This window comes from Gossypium arboreum, chromosome 5 (assembly GCF_025698485.1).
Source record: "Gossypium arboreum isolate Shixiya-1 chromosome 5, ASM2569848v2, whole genome shotgun sequence".
NCBI lineage: Eukaryota > Viridiplantae > Streptophyta > Magnoliopsida > Malvales > Malvaceae > Gossypium > Gossypium arboreum.
This window is the reverse complement of record NC_069074.1, coordinates 7,532,897-7,556,829: the sequence shown is the minus strand read 5'-3', so window position 1 is coordinate 7,556,829 and position 23,933 is coordinate 7,532,897. Positions and strand designations below refer to the sequence as shown.

General features: G+C 32.9%; 2 protein-coding genes across 2 annotated transcripts; one reads left to right on the top strand and one right to left on the bottom strand.

Annotated features, from left to right (window-relative positions):
* The first annotated feature begins 592 nt into the window (after positions 1 to 592).
* On the top strand, positions 593 to 9,518 carry LOC108453288 (phototropin-1-like). The gene is given in 23 exon segments (XM_053028896.1): positions 593 to 1,620; positions 1,714 to 1,896; positions 3,726 to 3,817; positions 4,417 to 4,681; positions 4,770 to 4,986; positions 5,080 to 5,150; positions 5,431 to 5,537; positions 5,715 to 5,764; positions 5,884 to 5,988; positions 6,184 to 6,209; positions 6,211 to 6,235; positions 6,308 to 6,397; positions 6,641 to 6,717; positions 6,828 to 6,912; positions 7,211 to 7,291; positions 7,509 to 7,612; positions 7,767 to 7,816; positions 7,908 to 8,014; positions 8,141 to 8,263; positions 8,360 to 8,411; positions 8,668 to 8,780; positions 9,060 to 9,200; positions 9,292 to 9,518. Coding segments are annotated over 23 exon segments (2,982 nt in total). The 5' UTR covers positions 593 to 892; the 3' UTR covers positions 9,382 to 9,518.
* A 2,068-nt stretch (positions 9,519 to 11,586) lies between these two features.
* Positions 11,587 to 13,758, bottom strand: LOC108451510 (laccase-17-like). The gene is made up of 6 exons (XM_017749193.1): positions 13,645 to 13,758; positions 13,418 to 13,569; positions 13,095 to 13,339; positions 12,863 to 12,991; positions 11,809 to 12,780; positions 11,587 to 11,717 (listed from the first exon to the last, which is right to left on the bottom strand). The coding sequence occupies exons 1-6, from the start codon at positions 13,756 to 13,758 to the stop codon at positions 11,587 to 11,589; spliced, it is 1,743 nt and encodes a 580-aa protein (XP_017604682.1).
* Positions 13,759 to 23,933: the final 10,175 nt, after the last annotated feature.

Sequence of the window (23,933 nt, the reverse complement as noted above, 5' to 3'; positions counted from 1 at the left end):
TCTTTATTACTTTATCTTTATGATGATAAGTTTTTTAGATATATGAATTGCCCTTACAAAGAACTAAAGTTGTTTTCGGCTGCCTGCTTCTGCTTGTGAGAGTGAGAGACACCAAGAAAACATGAAAAAGCATTGCCTGATGAAGAAACTCACGGTCAAGATTACGTGATATTCAGAAATCTTGCTTCTTCTTTGTTTTTAAATCTGCTTTTGTTGTTATTGTTCTTTTATGTGGACAACCCATTTCCAGACTGTAAATATCAACAAAATCACTGTATTTTGATAGAAGAAAAGAAAACTAGTTTTCAAATCTTGTGTTACGAGCTGATAATCTGAGAAGCAATGTGAAATTCAGGTCCTGAACCTTTTCATTTGCCATTAAAAGGTAGTTTCTCATCCATTATCTTCTCGTCTCCTTTCTGTCTCTCTTGTCTTCGTCAGAGTTTCTTTCAGCAACCCCAAAAAAGAAAACCCAGCAGGATCTGATTCTGAAGGCTGAGCTTAATTCACTCGAGGTTGGCTCTATCACACATTCATGCATACCTTGTTATTTTTATTATTATTAAAGAATTGTATATTAATATAATTCAGTTCCGAAGCATCTCTATCCAGCCTCTTAGTCCGGCTCATTTCAATGTCCCACCATTGATGTTGATGAAACACTGGCATATGAGACATAAAGGAAGCAATCATATATAAATTTCAACTCTGTTTTAAAAAAAATTGGGTTCTTTTCTAACATATTTGCATGGCTATGAATTATTGTGGACTTGTGGGGTTTCTTTCTTTTTCAAGTTTCGCCCTTACCTTTGATGCTTGACTAGACATAAATGGAAACTATGTCTAGAGATCACTAGACTTGGATTAGTATCGGTTTTCAACTTATGCAGATATGGACCCAACAAAAGAATCAGCCAAGCAATCGAACTTGATTCCACCATTGCCAAGGGACTCTAGAGGCTCACTTGAAGTGTTTAATCCATCCACTTTCTCAACCCGACCCATTAACCCCGTATTTCGCTCGCAATCACCATGGCATCAAAACTTGAAAGAGCTTGGTGGTACTGATAGCCAAAAAGAAGATGACCATTCCGAGCTAGCATCCAAGTCGGGTCGGGTTGAAGAAAAAAAATGGATGGCACTCAAGGAACTACCTGATCCATATCCACCATCACCATCACCACTTTTTCATGAGATCACTGCCGATAATGACCAACGTCGCGGCGAATCCGTCAGTCCGAAGCCTTCGGAGGAATCTGGAGAGGCTGCAAAGAGAGCCGCCGGATGGGGGCTAGTACTGAAAACCGATGATGAAACTGGCAAACCGCAAGGAGTGGTTGTTAGGAATTCGGGTGGGGATGCCCCGCATATCAAACCCGGTACTTCCTGTAGGAACTCGAATAATTCTCTCCGGAGCTCCGACGAATTTTCAGATAATGAATTCAGCAAAGACAGAGGGTTCCCTAGAGTGTCCGAGGACTTAAAGGATGCCTTGTCAACGTTTCAACAAACTTTTGTTGTTTCGGATGCTACCAAACCCGATTACCCGGTTTTGTATGCAAGTGCCGGGTTTTTTAAGATGACCGGATACACTTCTGGAGAGGTCATAGGCAAGAATTGGTAAAAAATGTCAAGCTTTTCTGTTCTTTTTTATTTTATTAGTCGTGGAGGGGTAATATTGCCATTTTGTTTGTGGGTGGGTCGGGGATCCAGTCGGTTTTTACAGGGTGAGGGTACGGATCCGGAAGATGTGGAGAGGATTAGGCAGGCATTGCAGGCAGGGGAAAATTATTGTGGGAGATTGTTGAACTACAAGAAAGATGGGACTCCTTTTTGGAATCTTCTCACTATAGCACCCATTAAGGACGAAAATGGAAAAGTCTTAAAATTTATTGGGTTAGTTTCCTATTATCTTTTTATTAATATTTTTCATTTTTCACTTAAATAGCTTTACAACCATATTATATAATCTATAGGCTAGCCCTTACTTCTCTTACCATGCGGTGATGCAACTGATTGACTTAGTATTTCACACACCATTCACAATTTTTTTTTTAATTATCACTTTCATCCCTAAAACATGTGATGTCAACTAATTCATATAGTGGCAGCAAAAATCAAGAAATAATGGAAAATGGCTATTGTCCCGAGCATGGGTTGAGCCACTTGGTCCGACCTGAAAGTCTGTCCGAAATGTGGGAGGATTTGGATAAAAATATAGACTCAAAAATGGGCTTAGACAAAAAAATAAGGCCTATTTCAAAAAAGGGTCGAGCCTTAGGTAAGGCATTTTTGACCCAGCCCGGCCCAAATTCACTAAAAGACAAAAAAATTAATTTTTTAAATATTATTTTCTTGTTATTTTCTCCCTATTTTACTACTATTTTATTATTATGTTGCTATTATTTTGTTATTATTATTTGGATATTGTATAAAACTTATTTTATTGTTAATTTTGTTATTATTTTAGAGACATTTGCTTATTAAGTTGCATCTATGTTAGTGTTGTTTAAGTATACATATTTTTTAGAATTTATTTTCAATTTGTTGGGAAATATTTATTTTGATGTTTTTAGTATTTTTGATGTATTATATATATTTTAAAATTATATAGAAAATAATATAAAAATTAATATGGGCAGGTCAGGTCGGACTCGAATTTTAGCATTTTTATCCAGGTCGGACTCAAATTTTAGCATTTTTATCTGGGTCGGGTTTAGGCAAAATTTTAAGTCTATTTTTCAGGCGGGGCTTGGACCTAGCAAACGAGATTGAACTTATAGTTGGGCCTTGTCCAGCCATGGTCACCTCTATTGTCCCCCAGTATATCTCATCATATAATTGCAAAAAGAAATCATCATATAATTGCAAAAAGAAAAATAGAAAAATCTATGGGCCGGGGCTGGTTCACATGGAATGTAATATCCTTATCACCTACTAGACTCAACAATGATTATGGGATCCTATGGGCCTGCTGTTTCCAACTGGTCGTAGGGGTGTTCAGTTGGTTAACCGACCCGAAATAACATTAACCGAATTAACTGATCCTTCAAAATTTTTAACCGTTAACTGAACCAAAATTTTTTCGGTTAATTCGGTAGGTTAACCGAATTAACCGAAAATTATATATATTTTTATTTTTGGTTAAAACAAGTATAAAATTAACTGAATTAACCGAATTAATCGAATTAACCGAATTACCCGAATTAACCGAATTACCTGAATTAATCGAATTAATCGAATTACCCGAATTACCCAAATTAACCGAATTAACCGAATTATTTTTATAAAATTATATGTTTTTATTTTTATTTTTAGTTTTATATTTTTATTTTTATTTATTAAATTATTTGTAATTTTTATGATTAGGTTGGGTACTTAGGTTAATTTATATTAAATTGGGTATTTGGGTTTATGTTAGATTGGGATTGAGTGAATAGTGGGCTATTTATATATTATAATTTTATTTATTATTTTTTCGGTTAAATCGAAAAAATTTGATTAATCGACCATTTTCGAACCGAATTAACCATTAACCGAAAACTCAAAAAATTATTAACCGATTCCCGACCGAATTAATTCGATTAATCGACTGATTAACCGAATTCGATCAATTAACTGAATTTTTTCAGTTTTAACCAAATTTTACACACTCCTAACTGGTCGATTGGATTGAAGAATAGAATTCATTATTATTCTTTTTGTATGAACGATTGATTTGGCAGAATGCAAGTAGAGGTAAGCAAGCATACAGAAGGGGCCAAGGAAAAGACGATGCGCCCCAATGGGTTGCCCGAGTCTTTGATTCGATACGATGGTATGCATGTATATATTTTACGTTCTTTCTAACATGTCCTTTATTTTATTTTTATTTTATATTTTGCTACTCTCACTAATATGGATAACAGTAAAAAATAGGAATATAATAAATGAGAAAAATTTATATTAGGATAATTTTAAAATTAATGTTTTAGGTATTAATAAAATTTTGTTATATTACTAAATTTCAAGTATATGAAATTATTATTATACATCTATCCATATTTAATTTATTCTTCAAATCTAATTGAATTATTTAAAACATAAGTAATTAAAATAAAAATCTAAATACCAACAAGTGTTGAGTGTACTTATAAATAGGAGAATTATGTGCTTCAACGCATTAATCACAAGTTTTTTTACACATGCCAATTGAGCTAAAAAGACATTTAAGTAAAGTAAGATATCAAATTTTATCGGTGGTAGTTTTGAATCACTCAACAGTATTGTGACTTAAAAGCTAGCTAGTTTTGAATGTCCTTCATTACATCATTAATCTTGTTAATGTAATGGCTCTCGTCCAGTTACTAAAATATCTACTCAAACGACAGAAGTCGATTAATTTGATCAACACACTGTGGTATATTGTTATTGCAGCCCGGCAAAAGGACATGGCTGCCGGTTCAGTTACAGAACTTGTGGAAGCTGTTAGGAAACCTCGTTCCCTTAGTGAATCATCAAATAACCCTTTCATTAGAAAATCCGGTGTTAGTGGAGATGAAGAAGGAACGGGAGCTATGACAAGGCGAAGTTCAGAAAGTGCAGGAAGAAACTCAAGTGGGGGTGTTAGAATCTCAATGGAACGTATCAGTGAGGTGCCGGAAAAGAAACCCCGAAGATCTAGCCGCCTTTCATTCATGGGGTAGAGATATTAAGAAAACTTTCATTATGGTGTTGGTATCATGCATTGCTGAGTCAAGTTTACCTTAGCTTACTTTTCCATGCTTCAGGCTTAGGAGGAAAAGTCAGTCTGCTGCTAACAGCTTTGATAATAGTCTGCTGATGGATGCCGATGAGGATGAACGTGATGAGGATGAGAGGCCAGACAGTGTTGACTATAAAAATAGACACAAGGAAATGAGAAAGGGTATTGATCTTGCCACCACACTTGAACGTATAGAGAAAAACTTTGTCATTACTGATCCAAGGCTGCCTGATAATCCCATTGTAAGACTTCCACTTTCTAATATCTAACATTAGATCATGCCAATCAGAGGTTAATTTGTAAGAAACTAATGGTGCACTTGTTTTAATCTTCAGATCTTTGCATCTGATAGCTTCTTGGAGCTGACAGAGTACAGTCGTGAAGAAATCTTAGGCAGAAACTGCAGGTATATGACTCAAATTCCATATACTCGCATGCGAGGTTATCAGTTTCAAGTGTTTTGATTTGCTCATTCCCGCCATTGTTAAGGCTTAAACCTTAAACATCAGCTTCAGATTGGAACTCGAAATTGCCAATATGGTTTGAACTAAAAGGATTGCTGGTATAGTAAAGCAGCGATCATATGACTGTATTTCTGGACATCTCCTTGAATTTAATGTTTCTCTATGTATGTTTCAAGCAATTCCATTCCCATTTCATTCTAAGTGATTTTTAAATCCTTACAGGTTTCTCCAAGGCCCTGAAACTGATCCAGCTACTGTGAGGAAGATTCGAGAGGCCATTGATAACCAAACAGAAGTAACTGTGCAGCTCATCAACTACACAAAGAGTGGTATGCTTTAATACTATTCAAGTTCTAGATTTTCGTATGACACCTTAATATTTCGATTTCCAGATTCATGTCACGCATGTGATGTTTTTCTCTTTCAGTAGTTGAAAGTACAGTCTATACATCATTATTTCATATAATTATTCAAAGCTTTTCTTTTTTAAATTTTACGAATTTCAGGCAAGAAGTTCTGGAACCTGTTTCATCTGCAGCCTATGCGTGACCAGAAGGTAAAATCCTCAAATATTCAGAGTTGAATGTTGAATCTTGCCTATTTAACTCCTTTGTGAAGCAGATAATCAAATTGTAGCCTCTGCTTTTGTTTTCTTATTTGGCCTTTATGAAACAGGGTGAAGTCCAGTATTTCATTGGAGTGCAGCTAGATGGCAGTGCCAGAGTTGACCCACTTTGTAATTGTATTCCAGATATTGCTGCACAAGAGAGTGAACAACTGGTCTTAACCAAGTTCCATTTTTACCTTCTTAAGCTCTTTTGGATGCTGATCTTCCTCTTTCATTAATTATCAAAATCTATATAAATCTGTAATTAGAAAACTACACTAGGCAGTGAAGAGCTGTAATATTTGTATATCCTATCAAATCATTTATACATGTGTTGGTTTGTTTATAAACGTAATCACTGCTTGCAGGTGAAACAAACTGCAGAAAATGTCGATGAGGGAACTTCCAGATGCCAATTTGGTAATGTTTGAATGTCGATTAACACTGTTTAGAAACCCTCTTTTGTCTTACAAAAAGTTTCACAACCTGCAGAATCCCAAAGATCTATGGATGAATCATTCCAAGGTGGTTCACCCTAAACCTCACAGGAAGGATAGTCCCTCTTGGAATGCTATTCAAAAGGTATTTATCTTTCAAATACATGTATCAGAGCAGAATTTAAAGCAGATCAACATTTCATTTGAAATGCTTTAGATGCTGTTGTAATGATTGATGAAGCTTGGTTCTGAGAAAGAAAAGGTTTAAGAGAAGAATTGGAACTGATATTTCAGTGTCATTCTCTGTTTTAATCCTTTCTCTATGCTGAGTATTTTAACTAAATATATTTGTGATTTTTACATCTCATATATCTCTTGTAACCTGTAGATTCTTGACAGTGGAGAAAGGATAGGCCTAAAACATTTCAGGCCAGTAAAACCACTGGGAACAGGTGACACTGGCAGGTTGGGCCAATTATTCTCTCCTATTTTTACACTCATTTTTCCAGTGTAATAAATCTATGTTTTGTCATACAAATTTCTATATCCGCCATTGTTTTTTTTTATATTGGCAGTGTACATTTGGTGGAACTATGTGGGACTGGCCTGTACTTTGCGATGAAAGCTATGGATAAAGGCATTATGCTCAACCGGAACAAGGTATCTGATATTTTGCATCGATTATGAGTATTAAGCTTCAAAACCCAAAAAAAGATACTCAGATATTTACTTGTATGCTATTTAATGATAAGAGCCTACAGGAGAGGAGTTTCCTTTTAGCTCAAAAGTTCGATTTTTAGCTTGTCCAAATTTCCTATAGTTTCATTTCCCTCCATGTTCCATGAACAATGCACAATCTTCATTTTTTGCTTAGCTGTATAGTTTCATTTCCCTCCATGTTCCATGAACAATGCACAATCTTCATTTTTTGCTTAGCTGATGCCTTCCATTGCTGTAGGTGCATAGAGCTTGTGCAGAAAGAGAGATTCTTGACATGTTGGACCATCCTTTTCTTCCAGCATTGTATGCATCATTTCAGGTCAGTAAACTGACATGAGTTAGAATGCAGATTTGCTTTAACAAGATTAGCTAAATATTAGTTTGAAATGCTTCAATGTCTAATCAGAATTCAGAAGAAACTTACTTGCATTGCCTTTCTTCTAATTGTGAAGGCCATTGCAGATTCAATCCTCATTCTTTGACTTGCTTTCTTAATGTGAAGACATCAAAATTCTAACTGTCATGGTGCTTTGCAGACCAAAACACATATTTGTCTGATTATGGATTACTGTCCTGGCGGAGAACTTTTCATGCTTTTGGACAGACAACCGATGAAGGTCATGAAGGAAGATGCTGTAAGGTAATTAATTATCTTCTAACCATAACTGAACTCTACCTTAACTTTGTTCGGAAAAATCTCTAATCATCTAATAACTCTTCAGACAAAATTTGTGGGGTTTTCAGTTTACTGCCAAATCTGGGTTGGAATTAACATAAAACCTCTTAAAATGTAGATTTTATGCTGCGGAGGTTGTTGTTGCATTGGAGTACCTTCACTGTCAAGGTAGGTTAAAGTCAATAACCAAAACTTGTTAATCAGTATGTCATTTAAGTGATGAATAAGTCATTGAGTTAATCTATTGATCTTCTCACAGGAATTATATACAGAGATTTAAAGCCTGAAAATGTTCTTCTCCAGGACAATGGACATGTTGCCTTGACCGATTTTGACTTATCTTGCCTGACATCTTGCAAACCCCAGGTAATCTAAAGCTTTATTTATAATTGCTATTTTCTGATTTTGTTTCTAAGGAAGTTGTTCTTACTGTTCACCAGAGTAGTTGAAGTTTGGGAAATTGATCTGATAAATTTTAGTGTTGTTTTATAGCTGCTGATTCCAGCAGCAGATGAAAAGATAAAACGCCAGAAAGGTCAGCCAAAACCAGTATTTATGGCAGAACCTATGCGTGCATCGAATTCTTTTGTGGGGACTGAAGAGTATATTGCCCCGGTTAACTTATTTATTAATTTTTAAATTGCTAAACAAATGCGTGTTTCCCGGTAATATTTTGCTATTGAGTGCTCATTTTTATGGTGTTGTTTGCAGGAAATTATCACTGGTGCAGGCCATACCAGTGCAGTGGACTGGTGGGCACTTGGTAAGATTTCATTTTCCTATAAAGTAGTAACATAATCGGAAAGCTATGAATATTGTAGGAGTTGGAGTAACATGGTCCAGATGTTTGTGAAAATTCATTTCCTCTGCAGATAAAAATAATAAAAGAGAAAATCAGAAACCATGTCCTTTGTCTAATTAGAAATAAACGCATTTTGGTTGTTTGCTAATGATAAATACGGGGGATAAGGAACATTTAGGATGCAAAATAAGCCTTTATTTATTTGTGTATTTTTCAGGCATTCTTGTCTATGAAATGTTGTATGGATATTCACCATTCAGGGGAAGGACAAGACAGAAGACTTTTGCCAATGTTCTTCGAAAAGATCTTAAATTTCCAAGAAGCACACAAGTACCTTCTCTTCTTTCTCTTTTGCATTTACTACCTTTTGACTTAAAAAGGGTAGCATATAATATAGCGAGTTATGGATTCAAATTTTAAACCTTCCAGCTGACAGCATGAATCAATCTTGAAGCACTTCATTCCTTGTGCTTCTTTTGGTAGTTATATGAGACAAAGTAATCCATAAATATGATAAAAAGTAAGATTGAAGAAATGTTTAGAACTATAATATCACATCGTATTACGGGAGATTTGACACACACATATATATATGTTGGATGAGTGCAGGTAAGTCTGCATGCAAAGCAGTTAATATTTCGATTATTAGGTAGAGATCCGAAAAGCAGATTAGGTTGGCGTGAAGGTGCGAATGAAATCAAGCGACACCCGTTCTTCAAAGGTGTAAATTGGGCTCTTGTGCGCTGCATGGTACATTTATTATATCCAATCCCTTCAACTCCTCTAAGCAAATTCGTATTTCTTATATAAGGATATAAGTTTTGATTTATTAATGCCACAGAATCCGCCTCAGCTTGATGTTCCTGGAGCTCTCAAGGAAGATCAACTTTCACACCTTCAACTACAAGATTTACAGACAAATATTTTCTGAGATTGATTGGCTTGCAGCTGCATGTATATTTTGTGTTATTCTACAAGTATAGATTTTTTTTAATCACTCAAACTATAAAAATATATTAATTAGTGTTCACACTTCAGAAGCTTTGAATAAGATAATATTTATAACAATATTTAATCGTTTCTTTTAATTAGTAAAATATATTAAATATATAAAAATTCACTATAATGAAGTAACATTTTGTTAAGCCCTAAAAGCTAATAAGCACATAGTAATTAAATCATTAAATGCTTTTGAGTATAAATCAATTTTAAGAAAATAATTTCATAATTATTTTACTAACGAGGAGGCGAGTCACAGATTGTAAAGATAATGATATTGGTAGAAATAAACATACAAACAATAAGAAGAAATAGGTGAATGAATTTAGAGATGTTGGTGATAATTAAAATGGATAGCAAAAAAAGTGTTATTAATTTAAAATGTTTGTAATCTAACATTGCTAATAAATATATAGTATAAAGAATTAAATAAATAACTTTTTGTAATGTATTTAGCATTAGATTTTATGCTCATATATAAAATCAGCACTAGCTTGTTATATAGCTATTTCTTTAGGATTTACTTTATTGATATGCCTAAAAAAAGTTTCTCACGAATAAAACATTTTTTTTTTCCTTTTCTTTAAAATGGCCATTACTCTTATTGTCAAAGTAGATAATTCAACATTTATAATTACTATTGTTCAATTTAGTCCCATTACTCACCAACATAACACCATATAGAAAGCTCAAATAAAAATGTTAATGCATGAACACAAGATATTTGACATCTTGATGGCATTACCTCAACTAAAACATTCACTAATGACAATCAAATAACCCCAAATCTTAAAAAAGATAGACACTTAACTTGAATTTGGTGGTGCAAATTATTCGAATAAATATAACTTTCCAAAAGAAATTCGTAAATGATGGTGCATTTGAAAAAATTTATTCTAATAAACATGACTTTCCTTTTATGGAAAGCTACTATGTTAACTTGTACTATAAGTTATATAGTAAGTGACATTTTCTTTGATGAAAAAGACAATGTGCTTATATAAAACTCAAGAATATTATTTTTTCTATTCTATTTTCGTTGTTTCAAGTCTTAGAAGCAAAATTAAAGTCTTAAAAGATAGTGGACCATGCCAAATTTATATCTTATTTCTCTTAAATTTTCTTTTTTGCACCACAAGTTAACAAGAAGAAGAAAAAAAAAAAGAATTGAGGGTACATATGGGGAAGAAAGATAATACTTCATGAAGCATAAGATAATAAGGAGAAAAGTGGCAAACAGATTGAAAATTTACATGAAAATGAAGTGAAAATAACTCTTGGTCAGTGCCACAAAAAGGAGGACGCTAAAAATGAAGTTGAGAAATGATTGGTTTGAGGCATTTTAGCGAGATTCTGACTGTTGGTTTTAATGGCAGAAGGCTAAAAATGCACAATCAATTTTGGCCATTGTAATGCAGAGGAAAGATCTTAGTTTGTAGCCTATAATGAATGGTGGAGTTTGGAGTATCTGCTTCTACTTCTCTATCGATTTTATATCATCACATCACACCAAAGAAAGATGCATATGCATGATTATGAACGAAGTAGGAACTGCCTTTGATGAATGGGTGGGTTTATAGATCATGCTGTAATTCTCTGTTTCTAGACTAACTACCCAACTTCAGGGGAGAAGACTTTACAGTAAAACGGGCTCTTTCTAGGGCCTCGTGGCCTCTTGGCCCCTTTAGTCAATAACCCCGGTCAATGCTAGGTTATGTAGATATATATTGTTATCAAATATAGAGAAAGAACAAAAAAAAAAAAATTAGTGAGCAAAGAGATTTTATTAATCAAGTGATGATTATAATGTTTCTTCAAAATTTATATTTATAGACATAATAACTATAAAAGAAATGAAATTTTATGTATGGTCAAAACACACTAATACTGATGCGTATCATTATTAAAATGAAAACAATACGTCCATCAATATAATAACGATACGTACGTTCATTAGTATGATATTAACATTTTTAATTTTAAACACTAATCATCTCTAATAATTTAAAAAAGAAAAAGCTAAACATCCCTTATTTTATATGTTATGGAACCTGCCTCTTGAATCTGAAACTATCAAAAATATTCCCTCACCAATGTTTCTCTGCCTAGTGAATGAAGTCCAAGACATTGAGGATTGTCAACACATGGGAAGATCATCTGCGGGTGGACTCAACTTCTGATTGGGTAGATCTCCATCCAACACAATCCAAGCCATCTTCAGGCCCCAACTTTGGTGGGCGTCAACGTGGCAATGCATGAACCATACCCCTGTCGTCAGTTATCACCAATAAGCAATTTAGGGTACAATATACATACACTAAAAATGAAGCAATTGCACTAAGCTGCTATTTCTCCTCACCTGGGTTGTCAGCTACGAAACGAATAACTATCCAACCTCCTGCTGGCACACCAACAGTGTTCCTTTCAACAGGGTCAATGAGATTAAAGTTATTAGGGTCCTTTTGTGGATCAAAATTCCCAAAACCTTGGCCAACAACGAAGAAATTGTAGCCATGCAAATGAAGAGGGTGGCTTTCAGCTCCCAGTATGCTGGTGTCTTGCATGATTAGCTCCACATTTGTGTTAAAAGGAAGGACTAGTAGTTTTGTTCCATTATTTACCATAGTGTTATCGGGTGGAGTGCCTGTATAATCAAATCGGATTTTAGGTTCTCTTGGAAAATCAGTTTTGTAAACCCCATGTGATTTTCCGAAGAAGTGTGCCTGGAGTAATGCTGTGGTTGGCATTGTGAAAGATACGTTATTGACTGCAGCTGCAAACTTGGTTCCATTAGGTCCCTGGCAGGTTCGGTTTTGCCAACATTGGCTAGTTCCAAGGCCAACTGTGAACAAAAACTGCTTATCTACGTTTTGGGGTACGCTGGCCGGGGAATGTACAGTAGCTAAGCCGCGCAACTTGTTCGCGAAATTTGCTACGAAGGAAGTGTTACTTAGAGCAGGTAATTTTGGTTTAAACGGAGAAAGGTTCTTAACTGAGATGCTTGAAGGTAAGCTATTGGGTGATAATTTATTTTCTAAAATGCCAGCAACTGTTGAATTATTAAATGTGGCTGACCCTGTCACATACGGTCGAGCGGCCATGAAGAATGAGGCATTTGGATATGTTGGTTTGGTCTTCAGAAGCACATTCGTGGTCTGGCCAGAGGCGAGGAGGATTGCTTCGGTCTCAAATGGTTTAACGTAAACGGCATCAGCTTCAACCACTGTAAGGGTATGGTTAGCTATGCCGAAGAAGAGTTGATCGTTGAGAGCCGCATTGATAAGGCGGAGAAGGTATGTCTTGCCAGGCTTCACCTTCAGCTTGAAAGTATCTGTCATGGATGATAATAAGTTCTCCAGCTGAGTTAAATGACTCAGTTAGCTCATCATATTGTAGTACTAGCCTTTTTGTACCTTTGGCAGAACAGTTGTAGAATGGTCCTGGATGTCCATTGATGGTGTAAGCATCAGAGACATTTGGTCCTCCACCTGTTTGAAGAGCTTGGCTAATAATTGCTTCTGTATCTGCATTGAACCATTCACCTGCAGTTTAATCATAATCCATGACGATTTATGTCAGCAAAAGTAAGGTCACTTAAAGAAACAAATAGATGGAACTTTATGTCCCTTGATTTAGAATTATTACCTAAAATGATGGGAACTTCTTTGTAAGGCTTGGGAAATGGGTAAGGAACACCAAGCCTAGGAAGAATGATCAAGGGACCATAAACAGTTGCTCTTAACCATGATATATGGGCATGCCAGAAGAGAGTTCCCCTTTGGCCTACAATTCTGAATTTGTACACACAACTTTGGCCTTTTTGTATGGGACACTGAGTCACATATGCCGGTCCGTCCGCCCATCCAGTTCGAAGCTGTCGAACACCATGCCTAAAAGGGTAGTAACTTACAGTTGAGGGAACCTCCTAGACTATATAAACAATGTGTTTAAGTGAAGAACTTCCATACCAGTGAATGGTGATGTTGTTGGGCACATGGTTAACCACTTTTACTGAAAGGTGGTTGCCTTCCCTTACCATGAGACAAGGACCAGGAAACTGCCCACTTACGGTTACGATGCTCTTGGCATGGCACAAACGAGCCACGTTTTGCAGCTTGATCTACAAAAATGAAAGTGACTTCTCTTTTATACTGTTCAATGACTTTAAAGTGGTCGATGGGAATGGGATACATACATCAAACTTGTAATATCTGGTGATCCCAGCTACAGGCAGTGGAAAAAGACATAAAGTGACAAATGTGAAGACAAAGACACCCACAAATGCTGTTGAATTATAAACAGCAGCCATACTATTTATGTCTTAAGAGACTTTAAAGCTTAAACTACAGCTTGAATAGACGTATATGGATCAGAGAGCAGGCGGCTTAGACTTCGACTTGGGGGAGTGCCGTCAAAGATAAACAATTTATTTGGTCTCCTTTCTTTTTCAACTCACAACTTCGGCTTTGTGTAGAAACTAATAATACTAACTTACTTTCTGAGAGCAATTAATAAATATAGCAAACATCGCTAACTTTTGAACTTGAAACTAAGCAGGCATACCTGGCCTTTGTTCCTTAAATAACTCTAATTTTAGTTATTGTTTGCTTTATGTTGATGTTACATTTTGACTCTGTAAAGTCTTACAATTCAAATCATTAACTTGCTTAAATTTTCCGTTCCTATTTTAACTGTTTCCAATTTTCATGTTCAATACATATTTAGAGTTTTAACCTTTCGAATAATATTTAGATATTTAATAAATTAAATATATTTCTGTCAAACACATGCTTTTAGCCAAGTAAAATAAAATGGGATGAATAATTAGTACCAACTGAACAAGAAATTTCTACTATTATATTTGCAGGTAAAATATCTTTGCGGCTACTTATCATCTTTAAATCTCATTCATAACCACAACCCTCGAAGTAGAAAGTGTCAATATCAAAATTTCCTCGAAAGCTAAATTTTGATATAATTATCAGATATACTTTCCAAGTATATGCTTTTGTGAATATTTAAAACATCAGCAATTCTACTAAAGGCAACAAGTGTAAGATGCATAGTTTAAGTTCATTTCATGTATTTAAATTTATATAGAAACTGAGATCAGTTTATTTAGTTTATACAAATGTTTTTAAAATTTTAAGGAACATGATACTTATAGAAACCTCAATGGAGGCAACATGCCTGAAGCAAAGATATCAGCATCAACAGACAAAGCTTGATTACAATACAGGCAATCAAATTTCCTTCTTGTACCAAGTTGCTAATTGATGGGTTCCAAATTTTGAAGAATATATCCTTTTTTAATATTTAAATTTGTTAGATTAAATCTCATCTCCAAAGGTAAAAAGAGTTGGTATTTTTTTTTTTAAGATTAATATGTATATTTATATAATATTATTAAAATTAATAAATAAATTCAACCCATTTTAATTTAAATTAAGAGCTAGAAAAGCCAAGAAGGATATGGGCCAACAACTCCTCAAACAAGTTGCTAAAAGAAGAAGGCCCAAAAACCCTGTCTAAACCGCATTCAAATGGTCCTTTTGGACACATTCTGGCTGTATTAATTATATCTATCTATATGTCACTATATATGAAAGTTGATGTAGTAATATTAAATATTATTGCTTTACAAAGTTCATGGTGTTTTATCTTTTTATCTTTTATATAAAATTAGAAAGACACACACAATATAATCTGACCAATATTAAAGTTTTTAACATATCTACTTCAGCATTCCAACTAATCACATTTAATTTTCATATAAATTTTCTATTGATGTATTTATTACTCATGTTTTTTAATCTAAATAAGTGATCGCCCGGTTAGTCCAACCAATTCATTTAAAATATTATTAATTTTTTTAATAAAATAATTTTTTAAAAAAAAATTAATTCAATCAATTCATATAAATTCTAGATCTAACCAGTTCAAAGCCACTTTTCGAACTGGTCTCTCAGTTGGCCCGGTTCAAACAACACAGTTTATTACATGATTATGTTTTTTTTTATTCACATAGTGAGTGTAATTCATAATCTAGTATCTAGTATTACATCTAAGAGTTTAATTGAATTAGGGTCACCCATCAATCGGGTCTCAATTTAATTGTGAAATTACTAAAGATCTAATATTATTATAAAGTAACTAATATCGTTTTGAGGGTATTTTATTTTTATATAAAACCTAAAAATTATGTACATATAATAGGATTTAAACTCAATATATCAACCCTCATTTACCATTTCAACCAAGACTACATTTGTTTTGTATGTTAATATTTTTAAAAATTATTATATAAGATTTTTCATCTAAATCGTGAGTGTATCATAATCTTAATATATATTAAAGTAAAAATATTTGAAGTTACAACTATACCAACGGTTTCAATTAAAATGAATTATTACAATTACTAAACTACAATACTAAATCACTATAACTAGAATACATCTAAAAGGAAACCCATTCATCTACAAGAAAACTCAAACTTGCAATCTCAATATTCTCAATACTTCAACCTTATTAACAGATAGTTTATACCACATTAAACATAAAGATACTTAAAAGTAGCTAAATAGACCAACATTCAGCATAAGATACTAAGATCCTAAAACCAATAGAAATATTAATAATTTTACCTCGAAACAACCTAACATGAAATGTGAAATGAATTCAAATAACAACTAACCCCTTATCACTTGACACTTAAATAATCCATTTCACTATTTAAAAATAATAAAAAAATATTTTAATTTAAATTTAATTATAAAATATATAAATATAATTTTCCTTATATTTAACCACGTAAACAGCATTAGCTTCAACTGTCGTAAGGGTATGCAGAAGAAAAGTTCATCGCTGGAAGCTGCATTGATTAAACTGCACAAGTATGTCCTGTCAGACTAATATATATATATATAAGGTAAGAGGCAGTAAATTCAATTCAGCATTGAATTTAGTATCTATATGTACATGTAATTCATGGTGACGACATCATACCATATCATTTCAAAACGCCTTTTTTGCAGAGCAGTTATATTTTGAGGGTCCATTTATTGTGTAAGGCATCACAGACATTTGGGCCTCCACTTGTCGGTAATTGAATCTCTCCTGCAATTTAACATATCAATTTCTTATGTTTACCAAAGTATCCGCATTAACTAAAATTGTTGCTTTGTCACTCTACTCGCTCATTATTATTCATCGACAGATGACGGAAACTTCCTTGTCAAGCTTGGCAAATTGGCAGGTCACCCCAAAGTATGGTCCTATCGCCTAAAATGGTGAAGTAACATAGGCAGGGCAAAATCTGTACAGAAACTGGGTTTCACGTATATGTCCATCCATTGGCCAATCCCCACCGAAGCTGTCTGTTTCCATGGATACCCTCCGTTGTGAGGTCCCGGAAACTAGCCCATTACTGGCATGCAATCCTGTTGGTGTGGCACAGGCGAGTAACATTTTGCAGCTCCATAACGTATATGTATTTCATATTTACTCTTAGTATTAGCCTGAATTTATGAGCATCCGTCGTAGTGACGCATACATCAAACTTGTAGGACCGATAGGCTCAGTATGGAGACAGAAGATCATAAATATCCGCAGAAATGCCCCTAAAACTGCCGTAGGGGATGAAGAGCAACACCAGAACGGTAAACCTGCTATTTGCTATTATTTGAGTTACGTATTTCATCAAAGCCAGTGGGATATAGCTTATATAATATATATTAATTATTAATATATGTATATAGAGAGAGATTCATCAGTTTAAAGCATTAAAATGAAACATTAGCATTTAAAAATAAAATTTAGTACTGTACCTTCTATAGCTACATTGAAATGAGCTATGACCGGTTATTAGAACAAGTTCAGACAACTGTCAAAGACGATAAATTTATTTCATATCGTCTAATTTTGTATAAATCTTTAGATTTGGATTTGTATTGAAGCACTAATGATGAATAAATTCATATATTGTGAATTAATCAGATTAAAACACATAATTAATAAATTAAAATAATATAATTATTACGTAACAAGTGGCATCTTATGGTTTTTGACAATATATATATACGTATATTCTGAAAACTAAAGAACCTATATTGCTATATGTCATTTAAAGCGGTTTACAGTAGTCATTCCCAAGAAGAAGAAATTCTGATGCATGTTCGGTTTTATTCCTTAGCAGTTGAAATCAAAAAATGTTTTCAAAAATTCCGATCACATGCATGGAAAAGAAAAAGCAGCTTCTGATATTTTATAAGGAGTATATATAAAGATGAAGCCAGATTAATAACTTGGCAATATTGAATATGGTAATTTACAGGGAAACTACTGGAGATTTAGATAGCTCGACTCAAAATAATATTTCTTTAAAGAAGCATTAAAAACTATTGCTCGAAAGCAGCCCTTTTTGCTCACCAGTCACCACTCGGTAATTAAAGCCTGAATCTTCATTAATTACACGGCACTATTTTCTTTTCCTGTTTCTCTCTTTATTATCTTCCTTGATTATCCATGGATAATTGCCTTCAAACCCAGCTCATTCCTTTGAAACAAAAAACTAAATTATGCTAAACTCAACTATGGAACAAAAGATCTTTTCAATAAAAAAAATGTCAGAAAAAAAAAGAAAAGAAATGCAACGTAGCAGACACGGAAAGAAACAAGGGGTTGCTGTTCTAGTTCCAAAAAAGAAAGCGATGCTAAATAATGCAGTATAACGAATTCTCCATGAAACAAAAAGGAGAGTTTTAGGGTTTTCTGAGCCCCCTGAAACTCAGAAGAAGCTACCCCTAACCAAAAGTACTAATAATAGCAATTTTTTGTGTGTGTATTTGTCATTTACTTTGTTTAATCAACTGTGTTGTAATCAGTTCCTCAGAACTTCTGTAAGAAAATTAACTTGTATCAGACAAAAAAGAAGATCATAACATTGATTGATTGTGTTTCGTCATAAATTTTAAATTTTCTTTTCTTTTAATTTAATGATTGTGAAGGAATTTCTTTGCGTTGTGTCACGGTTAATTTCTTTTTCTTTAACGTTTTCTTTTTCATACATTATTAATTGATGTTTAGTTTAAGAACTCACTTGTCATGCATTAACCTCTTTTCTTTTCTTTTTTCTGTTACCCTAAATAATGATCTTGCTTGTTGCATATAAATTTTTCAATTAATAAGCTAAATGCATAGTCCCGTCAATACCATGCATAAAATTGAATGATCATTGATGATATTTTTAGAATATAAATTAATCAAATTAAAAATATTATAAGTTCTACTTCAACATAACTATGCTCAGACTGTATAAGGAACGAAAACACGGAATGGGATATTTTGAGTAAGTAGCAACCTTTTACCCAAAACTACAATAACTTCAATCCTCTTTCAATTGATGTATCTTTATCAGTAGTCAAGTCTTTCAGTTGATTAACTATCACTACCATTTCTCTATATTCGTTACACTGTTCTTTTGGGGGGAAGTATTAGGATTTGACACATTTATCAAACATAATATTTTCAAAAATATAATAAATAAAAATCAATAGTACTTTTATGAAAGTCAATCGTTTTTTTAAGTAATTAGGACAGAATATTTACAATTAATAATCAATAAAAGGATTTTTAAAGTAAAACCTATCACTTAGCTACTTACAACAAAAATGGATCTGCAGTTAAATAATTCATTATAAGAAAATTTAAATGGAAAAAAACTTTAGCAGTAAAACCTTATTTTAATGTAAATATCATAATATCTGTATATATATATATACGTGTGTCTATATATTACTTTACGTTTAACTTATGACACATTATGTGTATGTAAAAATTATATAAAAATACATTTATTAAAAATTACACGAAAATCAAATAAAACTTTAATTAAAATAGGAGAATTAAACGTTAAGAAAAGCATGATGAGTTAAATTCATGTTTAATTATAGGTGAGTTTTATTAATTTTATATAAAAATAATACGACTTATTTATAAAAATCATTTCTTAATTAAATTAATATTCAGATTAATTTATTATAAAGTATAATTGTAACATATGCTAAAATGTAGATATAAATGTGGTTGAATTAAATTGTGGCTACTGACCCAAAATACCGGCATTGCTGATGTCGTAAATGACGATGATAAGACAACCTTATTTAATGTCTTACTATAGTATTGGTTTTTTACTCAATTAACCCTAAAAAAATAAATATTTACAATAATAACTCAATTTTAAAAACAACGACGGAAGTTACTTAAAATGAATAGTAGAGGGCGGTGGTCGGCACCCAAGTCAATTATTCTCTCATCATTGTCTACTGATTGCTGGGGTTTAAAAAATATATTTTTTGTTCTACCACTGTAATTGGCGACATTTATATGTATTTTTTTCCCTTATTTTGTAACATATAGATATTCTTCGGTCCAAAAAATAATAATTTTTTATTAGGTGGTCAATATAGCAAAAAATAATCAGTATTTTTTGGTGCCAACACTGTAATGGTCGACACTATGTCACTAAAAAAATATTTTATCTCGTGATTGTAGTGGCAAGCAACAGTAAAAATATAATTTTTTTGTATTTTTTATTGTCGACACTATGGTGGCCGACACCCATGGCAGTAAAAAATAATTTTTCTTGGTGTTGTGTTTGTAATGGCCAGCACCAATAGGCTATATATACCAACCATGGATGCACTTTGGGTTTTTGATAAAAAGGGAAGTGGGAAAAAAAATTGAGCTTGTCCTACTAAAGAAAAAAATGAAGAGAAAAAAATAGGAAGAGAGAGAGAGAGATTGAAGTTTTTTTCATCTTTTTGGGGAGTGTAACATCAACTAGAGATTTCTATTATATATTGGTAGTCATGCGTTGACGAGGTTGAATTATATACTGTCACGAGATCCACAAATGTTATGATGTTAAGGGGCGAAGCTGCCAGTTACAGTTTACACGAGTAGGTGGCAGTTTTCATGGACCAAACCTTGTATCACGAGAACCCCAAACTTGGGGTAGAAGATTCTCGATGGAGCCATTTAAAGATCAACTTAGCGTTGTTTGGTCGGAAGATCGGATAATAGAAGTTATTGCGATTTCAACACAATTAATAATAAAAGTAAGCAACATAGATGTATTTGATAGAAGGCGGTCGAACTTAATATTACTAAATACAACGGTAGACCTAATTCTAACAGAATATGAATTTGCTGAAAAAAATACTTTTAAAATACATTAGCAAACCGTGTAGCTTGATAAATCCAAATTTAGTTAGCATTACTGTACCTGGATAATTTTCATAAATTATGAAATTAGTTAGGCAAATTTTATAAAACAACGACAATAGTAGAGGTAAATAAAATTTTGAGTAAATTTTAATGTAAATGTTAGTATGATAAAACGGAAGGTGCTGTTTTTAAGTTATAAAAAATTTTATTGTTCATAAGTTCATAAATTTTATCAGTAGCCAAATTGATATAAAATCGAGAATAATAAAAAAATTATGACGTAATGTTTTTAAAAATATAAAAAATGGTTAAAAACTAATAATATACAAAATGTTGTTATTTTTTTATAAATACGAACTATAATATTAAACAAATATTCAAGTAACGGAAAAATCGTATTAAATATTGCTAAACAAATCTATTAATTGAAAAGCTATATTATTAAATAATGTCACTTGATGCCAATTTGACCTAATGGCCACTGCAGTACTGTTCATCCAACTTTTTTTTCCCCTTTCTTTCTCATTTTCTTCTTCTTTCTTCCCCACTATATATGTGTGTGTGTGTGCACGACCGCGCGCGCCAATGGTCCCCCACCCATCCACCATCACCTACCACCGATCGGCCGACCACTCACTAGATTCTTTTTTGCATTTTTTTTCCGTGTATTAAAATTGAAGTTTTAAGGTAATTTAGCATGTTGTTCATTTGAATGATTTGTTCAATTATTTGTCGTTATTTTGTATGATGATTGATAATTTAATTGACATTTATACAGAAATCGGAATGAGTTTTCTTATCCGAGCTACCAACCACACAACACTTATGATAACGAGTCGATAAATGTGGTCCAAGTCAATTTTAAATAAAACAACATAATTTATTTTTTAAAAATGTTTTTGAAGTCAATATCTTTAAAAAAATAATTATTCATTAATTATGAAACTTAAAATATGTACAGTACGGGTATTGGGTCTTCAGTCTTGAGGCCTCGACTCCATGCTCCGAGATATTTTCCTGACCATAGGATTATACCATACTTGAATGGCACTGAGTTTGGCACAATGATATTCATTGAGATTTTTTACTTAAGGTCGTATTTAATATCTGTCAGTGTGGAATGATGATGCCCAGAGACCCATATATTCCATATTTCATGTGGGGAGTGCACGATAAACGTAGGAAGACGTATCAGTTCAACATGGACTCTCGGCTAATGGACCTGCGGTCATGGGGTATTGTGAAGTGGCCGATCATAATAGGATGATAGCATAACCTTTGCAATTCTTGTGACAGTATAAAATTTAACCCCGTTAGTGCATGACTTCCAATACAAAATAGAAATCTCCAATTGATGGTACACTCTCCTACCAGATAAAAAAAATTTTCAATCTCTCTCTCCCCCCATTTTTTTCTCTTCAGCACTACATTCTCAATTTTTTTTCTCACTTCCCGTATTATCAAAACCCAAAGTGCATCCACAGTTGGTATATATAGCCTATTGGTGCCGACGACTATAAACATGACAAAAAAATTTATTGCCATGGATGCCAACCACCACAATGTCGGCATAAAAAAATATAGAAAAAGTTTATTTTTTTTATTGTAGTCAACCACTAAAATAAAAAATATTTTTTTTTTACTAACATGAGTGTCGGGCACCACAGTGCCGATACAAAAAAGTACTGAAAAAAAATAAATTTATTAAATCCCCCAACAATCAGCAGGCAATGATGCGGAAACGATTAACTTGGGTGTAGGCACTGCCCTCTACTGTTTATTTTAGATTATTCCCGTAATTGTTTTTAAAGTTAGATCATTCTTGTAAATATATATATATAGGTTGGTTAGGTAAAAATATATGTATTGTTATGTTGAGCTCTACTCGCCCTTTCCTTTTATTTTGCTTTCTTCCTGTAATGATGTTCCACGCATAAATGGCCAAAGTCGGCCAGCCGTATGTCAGTTTATCGAAGAAATTTACTTAAATCGATTAAATTTAATTATTAATTATTTTTTTAAGTGAGACCTGTCTTTAATTGATGTTATAAAATAAATAAATAAAATATTAATTTAATTTTATAAATAATTTTACTATTAAAATTTTTGCGTTTAAGTTTTTATATTATAGTGGGACTATGTGTATTAAAATAAATAAAATTATGAGAAATTTTAAATAAGCACCTATTTAAGTGGAATTTAAGCTATTGAAAATTCCTCTTGAAATTACTCACAAGCTATTGAAATTTTCTAATATATTTTATCTAAACAAGTAAATTCATTTTAGAATTTTAAAACCACGATACAATGAAATTTCACCCACAAATTTTTCACCTAAACACGCCCATAGGAGTATAGTAAAAATTTTAAAAATAAATATTTTAAAAAATACACATTGTAATTTTTTAAAATTATTTGTAAAATAAAAAATAATAATGTAATATACTAAATATTAACCTCAGAGCGGACGTAAAAATTTTAGTTTGGATTCGGGTCGCTAAATTGTGGCGATTAAAATCTTGGAAATTAAAATTTGATTTAAAATAAACCGGGAGTCGCCACCGATCCTTTTTCTAGGTGTGATCGGACACCTATTAGATTTCCCTTTTTTAAACGAGAAAAAGGCCGAGTTAAGGTCTACGTTAAAAAGCCAGAGAAAAATTAGAGTTCGGGAGTCGGTTACGCGCGAGGAAGGTATTAGCACCCTTGCGACGTCCAAAAATTGGTATCTCATAAACAAGTGTTGTCTTGATTTTCAAAAATATGAGTTCAAAGTAATATTCAATCGTGATCCGATTCAAAACACGAAAACTTTCAATTTTTGATTTCCCTTTTTGAGAAGGGTATACCGATTAAACACGAACCGACAAATTCCACTCAACATAGCAATGGAACTGTCGACTTGGTATTAAACCGATATATTGCCTTTGATTATCGAAATTAATTTAGAAACAAGAACGTGATTTTTTAAAACGTGTAAGACAAAACGAATACAGAAATAAATAAACAAATGAAAGGACTAGGTATACATATTTAAGCAAATGACAAACATAACAAAAAATATTAAAACAACAACCGTGCATGCAAGATTAAATATGACAATAATATCGAAAACGAAAAAACATTGAATATACACATTTAAAAATGACATTACGAATATATATAAAAGTAGGGATGAAAAGATTTACATAATAACATTAATATGTGTACATGATATATATATACATACATATACATTAGAAATGATAACGACATAGA

Bases quoted from the DNA above. Each gene is read 5' to 3' on its own strand.
- LOC108451510 (XM_017749193.1), bottom strand. From the start codon at position 13,758: ATGGCTGCTGTTTATAATTCAACAGCATTTGTGGGTGTCTTTGTCTTC. The intron at 12,781-12,862 runs GTACAAAAAGGC...CATCCATGACAG, and splicing joins CTACAACTGTTCTGCCAAAG to ATACTTTCAAGCTGAAGGTG. The intron at 11,718-11,808 runs GTGAGGAGAAAT...AACTGACGACAG, and splicing joins TTTCGTAGCTGACAACCCAG to GGGTATGGTTCATGCATTGC.